The sequence below is a fragment of the Heterodontus francisci genome, chromosome 31, assembly GCF_036365525.1.
Source record: "Heterodontus francisci isolate sHetFra1 chromosome 31, sHetFra1.hap1, whole genome shotgun sequence".
Classification (NCBI taxonomy): Eukaryota; Metazoa; Chordata; class Chondrichthyes; order Heterodontiformes; family Heterodontidae; genus Heterodontus; species Heterodontus francisci.
In genome coordinates, this window is record NC_090401.1 from 17,764,928 (window position 1) to 17,779,346 (window position 14,419).

Below are 14,419 nucleotides of genomic sequence, written 5' to 3' on the forward strand. Positions count from 1 at the left end.
TTGCTCAGTTGAGGAAGCCTCAGAGGTATTTATTTCTCTCTCTTTCTTCTGTCTGTCTCTCCATTCTCTTCCAGGGTCAGAGGGCTGCTCTATATCGGCTGTCAATCTGCCCAAACATGTGGATTCCATCTTAAACAAAAGACTCTCCAAGTCCTCAGCCACACTCTGGAATTCCCCCAGCAGAAGTATGGAATCTTTCATTGTCCCTTTCTCCCACCCCCATTAAACTCCAAGGCGCCTTCTCCAGGGCTGTTAACTTTCCGACTATTCTGGATTGGAACAGTCGTTGAAACTCCTGATTACAAAAAAAAAATTACACAGGGTGTCGTGATTTAAAGGGCCATGTTGCCTGGTTTTTGGTGTTTTACAGCACCTAGCCTGCTTTTAAAAAAATGTTTCAAAACGACACCCTGCCCCTTTTAAGGAATGTTTTGCTGAGCATGTTTGCCAGAACGTCACGCTGCTATTCAGATCCACAGACGACTTTGATTACTGTCCCTTACGTGGCAGCCTGATGAAAATTAACAGCCCTGTGCCTCCCTCTGCTTGTAGTGGCTCAGTGCTGCTGTATAGTGTACTGGGTCAGAAATGCTCCTGACTCACTGTTGGCTTAAAGTGTAATAGCTTTCACAAGGCAGCAGAGACTCTCCCGTTGGTGGGGGTTGGAGCAAGGGAAGAGGTGGTGACATGAAACTCATGGATGTTGTGCATGTTTTTGTCACCAAGCATTGGGAGTTGGTGCTGCTGGAGGTGACCTTAATTTAGGAGCTTGTATTGCTGGTACTGGTGGCGGTGATGGTGGTGCTGGGTGCAGTTAGGAGTTGGTGCTGCAGCAAAGTGATCGCATCACCAGCCCAACCATTTCCTTTACTGCTCATGATTTCATCCTAAATGATCTGTGCTGCATGTTTCTCTGTGGGTGAGCGGGGAGGGGAATGCCAGTTTGAAGTGGAGCGAGGCCCTGTGTCGGGCAGGGCCATGTCGGCAACGTGCTAACATTTAATGAAAACTTGCTTTTCTTGGACGAAAAGCAAGTGGCTTCTGTGGAAATGGAAAAGAACATTTTCCAAAATGTTCTGCATTGTTCTGGGTTCACTTGCTGAGGCCAACACAACCAGTCCCTTTCTGTGGTGTTGCTTTCTGTGGTAGTCTGATTCTGCTCAGTCACCATGGGCTGGGAGGACGAAGGTGGGTACAACAGTATCCACAAACAGGATCTCCCTCAGGGTCATGGGCAAAACAGCGTGGACTTCAATCTCAAATGCATTGTTATACCCTTTTCAAATTAGGAAAGAATAGGATGTTGTAAATAGAAATTTCAATACAAGCCAGTGTTAATGAGTATGATGGATTACACTGACAGGATCCCAGAGGCTTGTTTACAATCCACTGCTTAAAGGGCCCAATTTCTGGTAATTGTTCAGATCTTTACATAACATTTCATAATGTGTTCAAAGGTCACTGGTTTCTGAAGGTAACTGCAAATTGAGCCAAAAGATTCAAAAGCTGGGGTTATAATCCCCTGCAGTTCAGTGCTAGAAACACTGCCCATGCCACTCTGCAGATATTGGTTATATCACTCTACGACAGGGCTGGCTGGTGCCCCATGGACCATTCAGAGAGCTGGCACTAGCCTTGGCCTATTGTGCTCTGATGGAGCTGACCCTAGTCGTTGCCCTCCAACAGAGCTGTGGCCAGTGATAGCCTTCATTTGCCCTAGCCTTGGTTCCATGCCTTCTGGTATTGCCGACCCTATGCTTATCTGTGTGGCTGTCTGACTGTACTGGCTCTAGTCTTGGCCCTGGGGCCCTCTGGCGGAACTAGCCCTGGCTTGGTGGCCTTCTGTTTGAAATAACTCCTGACCTTGTGACCCTCTGTTAGAGCTGCCCAAGTGGCCAAGCTTAATATACAATCTTTGAATGCCATCAGAACACGGGGAGCATCACAGTTGAACCTGATGGTATCTAGTAAGCTGCACATCTTTTCATTGCTTGACTTCTCACTAGCCCAGATCAACTAAGGCCAATCACAGTGCTGTATACTGCTGGGGCCAGGAAAAGCTTTAAGGCCCATGATTGAATCTGGGACCTGCTTGTATTCTAGGCTTGAGTCTCTCACACATCACAGCATTACACCGCTCTGAAGGAGTCCACTGCACAATACTCAGGAATAAATTGTAAAAATTTAAATGGGGGGTTCAGGTAATGACATGTGGGGATTAGAAAAGCAGGGAGTCTTCTTTATATTAAAGAAGGTTAAGGGGAGATTTAACAGAGATGTTCTGAATTATAGGGGTTTTGATAGAGCAAGTAAGGAGAAACTATTTCTACTGGCAGGAGGGTCATTAATCAGAGGACACAGATTGAAGATAATTGGTAAAAAGGGGAGATGAGGAGAAAGGTTTTCACACAGTGAGTTGTTGGGATCCGGAATGCACTGTCTGATAGGGTGATGGAAGCAGATTGAATAGTAACTTTTAAAAAGTAATTGGATAAATATTTGCAAAGGGAAATTAACAAAGCTATGGGGAAAGTTGGGGAAGGGGACTAATTGGATAGCTTTTTTAAAGAGCTGACACAGGCACAATGGATCGAATGATCTCCTTCCATGATGTAGGATTTTATCATCATGCCAGGGGAATCAGATCTCCAGGTAGATGGTAAATGCTGAGATTGAATTCCAGCCCTTCAAATCCTTCTCAGCTGTTTTCGATGTATGTCGGATATTAACAGGATCCGCTGACCTTAGTGTTTTAATGCAGATGCTGCAGCCTGTAGTCCAGTCTCTCTCTGGGTTGGCTCGTCTGATAGATACCTTAGGACCCGCAGTACTCGCTCCCCTCCCTGCCTCCCACTCCACTTCCGGTGTGCTCTCTACAGTATCTGATTAGTGAATGTGTTTTGTCTTGCCTGTAGCTCGCCGCTTGCAGCTGAGTCCCTGGGAGAGCAGTATCGTGGACCGACTGATGACCCCAACACTGTCCTTCCTCGCCAGGAGCAGAAGTGTCGCTGTTTTAATGGGTAATGGCCGAGATCAAGGTTTGTGCCCTCACTGATCCCACATGGTTTACAATTGGGAGTGATTTTGGTCAAGCTCTTGTTTTAAAAATAGAAAATAACTTTGTATCAAATCTTTGTTCTCTCTCCCCTCCACCGCTGCCTATCATGCCGACTCTTTCTCTCTCTCTCTCTCTCTCCTCTCTCTCTCTCTCTTTCTTTCTGGCTCTCTTTTGCACTCTGCCTCCCTGTTTGTCTTTCTCCATCTCTCCTATTTTGCTGTGGCTGTCTTATCTCCTGCGACCTCTCTTTTGTCTTTGTGTCTGCTTCTTCCTCTCCCAATCTCTCCACTCCCTCTGTGCATGGCTCTGTCTCTCTTGCTTTCCTTTTTCTCCACTATGTTCTATTTGTTTTCCTTCTGTGTGTTTTTATCCCTGCTCCATCTCTCCCTCCCCAATCCCGCCCTCTCCCTCCCCTCTGCATCTAACCCCCCCCGCCCCCACTCTCTGTTTCTGTAAACATGCTAGTTGTCCCTCTCTGTCCTCGCTCAGCCTCAGCCAGCCCAATAGCCCCAAGTAGTGGCAAAGCCCTACACAGATGTTCTAATCGATGGAGAGCTGCTCTCAGTACCCCGGATATCCCTGGACGGCACAAGACTGAGCCCCATCTGGTGAGTAGTCTGGTAACCGATGGGAATGGTTAATGCTCGCTGTGTGAATAACTAAGTCCCTGTCAATAAGACCTTCCTAGATAACAATCAATAATCTCACTCCCCCTGTACACCCACTAAATGTTCATCTCTAAGGCACTGCATCAGACTAAATTATTCATGCTTAATCTTTTGTGAGTTGATAAGGAATTAATTATTTATTGGCCTTTATTTTCTCCTCTTGCCTGTTTCCTCCTCTCCACACTTGAAGTTGTTGACTCCTTTCTGGGATTCCATTCCACAGATAGCCTCCAGCATCCGCCAAGCAGTCGTCCTTTGTGTGAGAGCCTGCATTGCAAGAGCAGGCAGGCAGGAGAGGGTAGCTTTGCAATCACTCCTGGTCTTGTCCTCACCAACATCCAAATGCTTCCTGCCGAGCTCATTGGACCAGGAGAAGGAGTCCTTGAACCCTGGCTGATTTTCCTCTCCCTAAGCTAGAGGTGCTGAGGCTAATGGTCTCACCTCCAATACTGACCCAGTTCAACTCGGTTAAATCAGCACAGGGGAAGATTTAACCTGTGACCTTCCGGGTCTACACGGTGAAGGAAATCACTGGATTAACTCGCTGAGTTCATTGGGAGAGCAATGAGTTATCTTCAAATCTCTTGAATATTGTTATTGAGCTGTTTAGATCATGAAAAGCCTCAGCCTAGTTCCCGGTCTGTGCTGAGGTAGTTGACCCCAGCAGGGCTGGAAGTTTGGACTGCGTTAACTGCCCTTGATGTTCTTAGAGCAGGGAATGATAGCTTCCTTCTCTTCTTTGTTTCCCAGTGAGCCAAGCTGGTAGTGCCTGAGTGTGGGCATGTAGTCAGGCAGGTTTGGACCCTCCCTGCTTACTGTCCAGGCTCACCTCAAGTGACGTACCAGTGGGGCCCTATTTGCTAGTCAACAGTTCATAGCAAAGAGCAGTGTATTCAGGAAAGCTGGGGAGAAAATAAATAAGAGGACCAGCTTGGCTCATTGATGGCACCTGCACCGCCCCCCTCTCCTCCCCCCCACCTCCCGAGTTAGAAAGTTGTGAGTTCCAGTTTCACTCTAGGGACATAATCCAGGCTGACTCTGCACTGCAATACTGAAGGAGTGCTGCACTGACAGACATGCCGTCTTTTGAATGAGGTATTAAATTGAGGTCTTGTCGTCCAATTCTGGTTGTTCGGGTGGATGTAAAAGATCACACGGCATTATTCTAAGAGCAGCAAGGCATTCTCCCAGTGTCCTAGCCAATACTTCTCCCTCAACCAATACCAAAATCAGATTAATTGGTCATTTCATTTTATTGCTGTTTGTGGAATCTTGCTGTGTATTATTTGGCTGCCATGTTCACTGACATAACAATGGTTACTGCACTTCAAGTATTAAATTTATTGTTCCGTATTTGTCCTGTTCCCAATATGTCGTTCTGGTGAAAGTCACGGGTCAAATCGGTATCAAGTACCGTGAACTATGAAACCAACAGAGTGCAAGTGTAAACATAGGAAAAAGCAGACTGAATGCGTGAAGGTTCCAGCTCAGTGTCTCCTTATTGCACTGACACCAAACATGAAAGTACACTTATGAAAAAAACAAATTTATGTCCAAGAAACAAACTTGAGTTTGGAGCAGCTTCCGCTTCATCGGATATTCTTCTCGGGCTGTGCACTCCCGGGCCAGTATGTGGCAGCGGTGGCATTGGAGTGAGCGGGGTTGGGTTTCGGTGCCCAGAAGTCCCATCGGAAATGGAGGGCAGTTTTCCCCTTGGCAGGCTCGAGCGAGTGTGATGGAGAGCGCTTCGGGCACCAGAAAGAAACGTGGGCAGGAGAAGGAGGAGCCAGAGGGAATGGCCTAGGGTCTGTGTCAGTGACTGGGAAATGGGGTCAGCAAGGGGGAATTGGGATGTGCATCCAGCTACCAAGGACCACGGAGAACCGCAAGAACAAAGTTGAGATCAGGCACGCTCGTGGCCCCCCTGTTGCTCGTTCCACTCGAACCTGTGAGCCACAGATTACTTGGATATTCTGATTACCAGAGGCCTCTTCAGCATCTCAGGGCTTCTCAATCTCTGAGGCTTCCGTGCTCCCTAGCTAGTTCTCTGTGGTCCTTGGTAGCTGGATGCACATCCCAATTCCCCCTTGCTGGCCCTGTTTCCCAGTCACTGACACAGACCCTAGGCCATTCCCTCTGGCTCTTCCTTCTCCTGCCCATGTTTCTTTCTGGTGCCCAAAGCACTCTCCATCTCACTCGCTTGAGCCTGCCAAGGGAAAAACTGCCCTCCATTTCCGACGGGACTTCTGGGCATCAAACCCACCCCAATCCTGCTCACTCCAACATCACCGCCACCATATACTGGCCTGGGAGTGCACAGCCTGAGGAGAATATCCGATGAAGCAGAAGCTGCTCCAAACTCCAAGGAAATGCTTGCTTATCGGTTCACGGAGCTGACGAGGAGGCAGCGCGACCCTCCTGCTACAGAAGAGTGCATTGCTAACTTGTATAATAAGCTGTTGGTGTGTGTTGGGTGCGGAGATTGCTCCAGTTTTGTATGCTTTTATCCTGGTATCTCCCCTGTCTAGACTGAGAGACCTTTTTTCCACTTTCTTTGAACGCTTTCATTTATTAGTTATAAAAAAGTATTGCCGGTGGGGAAAGAAGGCTGTGGATGGAGGCTGTGATGAAACCTGCAGGGATTCATCCAGCTAGAGTTGACAACCCTAGGGGACAGGGGTTTCTACAGTTGTACTTGAGTATTGACTCAACCTGAGAGTGAGACCAGTCCCAATAGTTTGTGAGATTGGTGTGTTAAAGACCAATGGTAGCATTCACTTCCTATTGTCTGTAGTTTCTATGTTCATCAGCAGAGTCCCGTCTTTAATGATGATAAAGCCCTCACGCTCTCCCATGCTAGTATTTGACAGTCTGTCCTTCATCTTATAAATTATACCGAAGCAGGCCATTCAGCCCAACCAGTCCATGCTTGTGTGTATCCTTCACATGTGCTGTTGGTTCTAATCCTATGTGCCTGCTCTCTTCTCATATCCCTTTATCAATTAAGAGGAAACTTTTCATTATAATGAAAGTCTGAGACAGGCTGAAAGAGAGGCAGATTTGGTATCAAGGGGTGCCCCATCAGCCCATCACAGATTCCTTCGAATATGGACCCTCGTCTCACAATGTGTATTCGCTGGACCATGCCACTGTTTCACTGCGCGCTTGAGCATTGATTGGCACAACAGGCAGTTCTGGAGTTATAGAATAACCAATCGCTGCCATTTTGCCTGTTGTTTGAATCGAACTTTGAACCCTCTTTCCATTCTGTCACCAGATTGAAAGCAAGAAAAAGGAGAAGAAGGACAAGGAGCGGGAGAATGCAAAGGAAAAGCATGCCCTGTTGAATTCTGGGAGTGTGGCTGAAAAGATGATGAGGAAGCGACAGTCTCTTCCCATTGTCAGGAGTAAAGAGTCTGTGGCAAGAGAAGCCAGGTACTCCCCGATAGCCCAACCAACCGCCACTGTCAGCTCTGCTGCTTTAAATGAATGCCCCCCTCTTGGTCATGGAATCTCCTATGTTTCACTCCCCTTCATTATATTCAAAACTACAATTAGATCAAATCAAAGTGTCCCCTCAGCCTTAGTAGTCATCACTCATCAATTGGCCTGAACCCCTTGATTAGATTCCATCTCATAGCTCACTCCGGGTATCTGTTATTCTATATATAAATCAGCCAAATCCCTTGATCAGATTCCAGCCTGTAACTCACTCCCAGGTATCTGCAGTTCTATATATAAAACCCAAACACCCTGATTAGATTTCAGCCTGTAACTCACTCCTGGGTATCTTTTTTTATTCCATAATTTAATACAACTTGTAGCAAGTTACATAAGCAAATTCCAGTCTGGCTTCATTATCCCTCTCCCCAGTGTCCTTTTGTGGACGAATGCTGCATTGCGAACACTGCAGAGTTTCCACAGGATCTGCTGAGGCACTCAGAATAATTTCATTTACATTTTCTCTATATACTGTGTACAGGCATTGTGTTATCAGATTGGGTAATGATTCCCTCTTTCCCCCCCGCACCTCCTGCCCCAGCAACCATTGTATCTCATTCTCTTTAAAAAAAAAACTTCTTTCATTCTTCACATCTGGGATACAATATGTGAATGGCACAAGATATCGATGCTGCTGCATTGTCCCAGCTCTCTCTTTGCTTTTAACAAACTACTGTGTATCTATGCCAACGTGTAAGGTGTATTTATGTAGTCGGGCAGTATGCCAGGTGAGCTCATACTTTCATCTGCTCTTTTGTCCCTGACTCCAGCCGCAAAAGCAGTTGAAGATTCTCAAGGATGCCCCATTGCTTAGTCGGGTTTTTTTTTTAAGAGAGATACAGCACTGAAACAGGCCCTTCGGCCCACCGAGTTTGTGCCGACCATCAACCACCCGTTTACACTAATCCTACACTAATCCCATATTCCTATCACATCCCCACCTGTCCCTATATATTTCCCTACCACCTACCTATACTAGGGGCAATTTCTAATGGCCAATTTACCTATCAACCTGCAAGTCTTTTGGCATGTGGGAGGAAACCGGAGCACCCGGAGGAAACCCACGCAGACACAGGGAGAACTTGCAAACTCCACACAGGCAGTACCCGGAATTGAACCCGGGTCGCTGGAGCTGTGAGGCTGCGGTGCTAACCACTGCGCCACTGTGCCGCCCCATAAGTACATTTATTGCACCCCAGATGGGTTATTGAGCCATACAGAGTGGTAGGCTGCAGATTCAATATCTGGCCTTGTGCTGGGTTCTCTGATCACAGTGGGGGTCCAGGGGGTGGATGGGGGGTGCAGGTAGTAAGAGAGTGTCACAATTGGCCACAGCAACCCCAGTCAGGGAATGTGTAAATCAGTCCCCACCTACTTAAACTGGCCATGTTTAAATTGGGGAGATAAGCAGTAACCTTTTTTTTCCGTTAATCAATTATAAAGTTGGCAAGTGGCTGAGTGTTGTTAATCACTCTCGGGGAATACTTTGCACCTCATTAAAGTGTAATCCCCTTGCTCACTTTATCATCTGGAACTGGTGCTGGGTTAGTTTGCCTTAAAACTAAAGCAAAATACTGGAAATCTGAAATAAAAACAGAAAATACTGGAAATACAGCAGGTCTGACAGCACCAATGGAGGGAGAAAGAGTTAACTTTTCAGGTCAATGACCTTTTGTCAGAACTGGAAAAAGCTAAAGTTGTGACAGGTTTTAAGCGAGTTCAGAGGCAGGGGAAGGAGAAGGGGGAAAAGGACAAAAGGGAAGGCCTGTGATAGGATGAAAAGCAGGAGAAATTACATGAGAAAAGAGCTGATGGTGCAAAGCAAAAGGGAGTGGTAATGGGAGAAGAAACAAAAGGTGGTTTTCAAGATTTTGACCCGGCAATGATGAAAGAGTAACAATGTAAGTCCAAGTCAGGTTGTTGTGTGCCTGAGAGCTGAAGGTGTTCCTGTGTACTTGCTGACCTTGTCCTGTTATGTGGTGGAGGTCATATACTGACGGACCAGTGGGGACATCAGCCATCCTGTATAGAACCCTTTCGCCTCTCTCTGATTGAGCTCCACAGGGTCTAGCTTCTGATTGCACAGGCAATACTGAGGTGACTTGATGTAAACCTCTACCCTCAATGTTGTCATTGTTCCTGGCCTGAATCAGACTGCATTATACTCTTGAACCAATGCTTCACTCTGTGATGACCTTTGAAAAGAACCGTCGTCAGCGACATCTCTGTTGTGATCTGAATTACAGCAGTAACAATGTCCCAAGCCACCTCACAGCACTGTTCACAGACAAAATTTGATGCTTAGCAATATAAAGACTTATTAGGACAGGTGACCAAAAGCTTGGTGAAAGAAGTAGGTTTTAAGGAGTGTCTTAAAGGAACAGCAAGAGCTGGAAAGGTGGAGAAGTTTTGGGAGGGATTCCAGACTTAGGGTTTTTGGCAGCTGACGGCACGGCCACCAATGATGGGGCAAAGGAAGTTGGGAATGTTCAAGAGGTCAGAAATGGAGGAACACCGAGATCTCGAAGGATTGTACAACTGGAGAAGGTTACAGAGATAGGGAGGGGTGAGGACATGGAGGGTTTGAAAGTGAAGATGTGAATTTTAAATTCGAGGCCTTGCTGGATCAGGAGTCAGTGTAGGTCAGGGAGCACAGAGGTGCTCCAATCTCTAGTCCCATTTTCAAAGAATTTGCCCTGTTATTGTTTCCTAAACAGTCTGAGGTTGAAGAACCGGTCTTTGCCCAGCTCGCCCAGACGTAGGTCTTCGGGCACCAGTAAAGGTCCCGTGCCGCCGACAGTGGGCAGCACCACCCCGGTTAAGAAGTTGAAAGCCAAAGGCGAGAACCGCAAGCAGAAAGAAAACCACCCAAAACGGAAGGAAGAAAAGGATGAGGAGCAAAAGGAGGGTTCAAGGCCTTCATCAGCCAGTGGACTACAAAATAAGGAGACATCAGTAGAGGCTCCTGAGCCAGCTCATGGTAAGGGAATTGGCACCAATTGATGGCTCCTATAGCAATTATGAAGTTCTCAATAAAATGTAATAGTGATAACTGAATAACATGCATTTCTATAACATCTTAAAGGACCGCAGGACATCCCAAAGTGCTTTACAGCCAATGAAATACTTTTGAAGCGTAGTCACTGTTATGTAGGAAACAAAGGCAGGCAATTTGTGCACAGGAGTCTCCCATAAACAGCAGTGTGATAACCAGACTACCTGTTTGGCCAGTGATGTTAATTGAAGGATAAGTATTCGCCAGGACACAAATGAAGACTCCCCTGATCATCTTTAAATAATGCCTTGTGATCATTTACATTCACCTGAGAGGACAGATAGGGCGTCGGTTTAACTTCTCATTCGAAAGACAGCATCTCTGACACTGCATTACCACCTCAATGCTGCACTGATGTGTTAGCCTAGATTTTGTGCTCAAGTACCTGGAACATAAGAACATAAGAAACAGGTGCAGGAGTAGACCATTTGGCCCCTGAAGCCTGCTCTGCCATTCAATAGGATTATGGCTGATCTTCTGCCTCAGCTCCACTTTCCCGCCTGCTCCCCATATCACTCAATTCTTTGGGAGATCAAAAATCTATCTATCACAGCCTTTAATGTACTCAACGATGGGGTGTCCATAACCCTCTGGGGTAGACATTCCATAGATTCTTAACACTCTGAGCGGAGAAATTTCTCCTCATTTCAGTCCTAAATAATTGACATCTTATCCTGAGGTTGTGCCCCCCCCCCCCCACCTCTGGGGTTCTAGATTCCCCAGCCAGGGGAGACAATCGCTCTGTGTTTATCCTGTCAAGCCTCTTCAGAATCCTATATGTTTCAATGAGATCACCTCTCATTCTTCTAAATCCAGAGAATATAGACACAATTTACTCAGCCTCTCATCATAGGACAACCCTCTCATCCCAGGGACCAATTTAATGAACCTTCACTGTACTGCCTCCAATGCAAGTATATCCTTCCTTAGATATGGAGACCAAAACTGCACACCATACTGCAGGTGTAGTCTCACCAAAGTCCGATACAATTGGAGCAAAATTTCCTTGTTTTTGTACTCCAATCCCCCTGCAATAAAGGCCAACATGTCTTTCTAATTGCTTGCTGTACCTGCATACCAACTTTGTGTTCCTTGTACGAATACAGTTGAATCTCTCTGGACATCAACATTTAGAAGTTTCATGCCTTTGAAAAAAAATTCAGCTTTTCTATTCTTTTGTTTCCAAAGTGAATAACCTCACACTTTCCCAGATTATACTCCATCTGCCACATTGCTCACTCATTTAACCTGTCTATATCACTTTGCAACCTTTTTGTGTCTTCCACATAGTTTTCATTCCCACCTAACTTTGTATAATCAAACCTGGATACATTACTCTCGGTCTCTTCATCTAAGTCATTAATATAGATTGTAAATACCTGAGGCTGCAGCACCGTTCCTTGTGACAATCCACTGGTTACAGCCTGTCAACTTGAAAATGCCCCAATTACCCCTACTCTCTGCTCACTGTCCATCAACCAATGCTCTATCCATGCTAATATATTGCCCCCCCCCACTCCATGAGCACTTATCTTGCATATTAACCTTTTGCGTGACACCTTATTGACTGCCTTTTGGAAATCCAGATATATTTCGTCCACTGGCTCCTTTTTATCTACCCTACTAGTTACGTCCTCAAGAAACTCTATAATACGTTTGTCAAACATGATTTCCCTTTTGTAAAACCATATTGATTCTGTCTGATCATACTATGATTTTCTAAGTGCACTGCTAAGACTTCTTTAATAATAGATTCCAGTATTTACCGATGACTGACATCGGGCTAACTGGCCTCTAGTTCCCTGTTTTCTCTCTCCCTCTTTTGTGGAAGATGGATGTTACATTTGCTAATTTCCAATCCACTTGGACTGTTCTAGAATCAAGGGAATTTTGTAAAATCATATCCAGTGCATCTACTGTCTCTGCAGCTACCTCTTTTAGAACCTTAGGTGTAGGCCATTAGGAACTAGGGATTTGTCAGCCTGTAGTCCCTTAAGTTTCTCCAATACTTTTTCTCTGCTGATATAAACTACATTAAGTATCTCACTCTTATTAGTTCCCTGGTTACCCTCTAGTTCTGGTGTGTAATTTATGTTTTCAGTGAAGATAGACACAAAGGGGGGAATTTTATGAGCTGCTTTGGTGGCAGGCAGATTTATTTAGGCGTGATTTGTTTTTTCAGACTTCGGACAGCGGGTTTTTGTATCGCAATTAAGTCAGCGGCTTGTTTGCAGCAGTCCAGGCTCCCCCTGCACGGTGGCGGATTGCAGCTTTGTGTTCGTTTATTACCCTACGCTTATTTCAAATTAAGTCCTACCTGCCAGATTAAGTTAGTGGCAAATGGTGTTCCCGTGCCACCCTGTTCACGTCTGTTTAAAGGTGGCATACACTAGTTGGCTTTGTGCAGTTGTGTCTGAGGTCAGTGGTTTCATGTCTTGCACACATCGGCACAAGGAAGGGAAACATGGGAATGCATGTTTAGCTCCAGGCTCGGCACCAACAAGGGCGATTCTTCTCAGATGATGACGAGGAAGGCATGGGGTGTGCATGGAGGAGCCGGGGAGGGAACACAGGCAGGACAGGGTGGGTGGAGGAACAGGGGAGCGAGGAGGGGAGTGTCCAAGTGTCCAGAGTGTGTAGTGGTTATTATTGATGCTGAAACTGATTGTGGGCGGTTACAGGGGGTGGTGGGTTGATGTGTGCATGACAGTAAACAGGTGGTCATGAGGGGCCTAAAGGGAGGGATGAGTGCTGTCTACATCAGGGTCTTGTGGGGCGAAATCAGGGTACTGGCTGGCAGAGGTTGGAATGGCACAAATAAATTGATGATGATCTGTTCCAGGGTAATCGGGGGGAAGTTCAATGTTAACGGAGGAAAGGGTTAAGGTTACATTGGGTGGGTCACGGGTGATGGGTGCAGGTTGGAAGGTGGCAGGAGGAGGTTGGTAGGTGAGGAAACTTGCCTGGTAGTGTAAACGCAAGATTTTCCCGAAGGGCAATGCAAACCATGTGGCCACTCAAGGATTGCAAGTCAAGTGGGAGGAGACCAGTAATGGTGAATGGGACTTTCTGCTGGGTGCAATTTTAAGGCACACAAAAGCAAACTGCTCATTACCTCAATGGTTCAGATGACTGGCAACAAAAGGCTGAATTGGAACACTCTGCTCATTTCATTATTTGCAAAGCTGCAATGACATGGGGCTCATACACCCAATTGGTCGACTATCATGGGAAGAAGAGCTGAGGAAGGCTCTTTTCCCTCAACGCATGATGCCTGAACGTAGGCAATAGACAGAACAAGAAGGTGAGGATGCTCAGAATGATGCCATCCAGGAAAGGCATTATCGAAGATGAGCACTGGCACGTCATCGGCATCCTCAGGACAAGGACAAATTACCTTCAAATGTCAGAGCATCAATGCCAGAGACGCCTCAGGATGTCATATGAAATAGTCACGGAAATTTATAGGATCCTGCAAAATGACCTGCAACCACTCCGCTTCAGTGGGAATCCTATGCCAGTTGCCCCCAGGGTGATTGCTGCACTCAATCTTTTTGCGAGTGGTACCTTCCAGGGATCAACGGGCGACATATGTGGCATATCATAGTCTGCGACCCATAGGTGTCTCAAAGAGGTGACCAATGCCCTATTTCGTTATGCCATCTACTTACCTGTAGGTGAGGACAGCCAGGTAGCAAGGTCTGCAGCCTTCAGCACCATTGCTGTGTTCCCTAGAATGCAAGGGATGATGACTGCATTCTATATTTTCCCTTTTTAATCAGCTTTTTGGTCATCCTTTGCTGCTTGGCAACTTGAACCCAAAACCTTCTGCCTCAAAGGCAAGAATGTTACCTGGCACCGAGTTTGATTGTTGGTGCACATTGGCTTTTCCAACAGTCTGTGTCATAGAGATTTAGGACAGTTTCCAGACTCCAGTCTCTGCCATGCATTCATTTGATTGCCCTTCGGGCAATCTTACCAAGTGCAAGATGGCTCCCAGGTTTTAGCTGCGCAGCAATCATCACTGAACTTCAGAGTCATTCCTTGTGTATGGCCCACTTTGATGTGATGGAAAGCTGCATAAATATAAGTTTATTTTTAAAAGTGGGTGCCAACTGGAGTCCGGGTACTTTGCCA

General features: G+C 46.2%; 1 protein-coding gene across 1 annotated transcript in view; it reads left to right on the forward strand.

The window, feature by feature from the left end:
* The window catches only part of map7d1a (MAP7 domain containing 1a), a 72,816-nt gene that overhangs the window by 23,574 nt on the left and 34,823 nt on the right, over positions 1-14,419 (forward strand). The window contains exons 5-9 of the mRNA XM_068011040.1: positions 75-185; positions 2,916-3,038; positions 3,524-3,666; positions 7,004-7,161; positions 9,945-10,207. Of these exons, the coding sequence (XP_067867141.1) occupies positions 75-185; positions 2,916-3,038; positions 3,524-3,666; positions 7,004-7,161; positions 9,945-10,207 (798 nt within the window). The remainder of the gene's footprint in view (positions 1-74; positions 186-2,915; positions 3,039-3,523; positions 3,667-7,003; positions 7,162-9,944; positions 10,208-14,419) is intronic.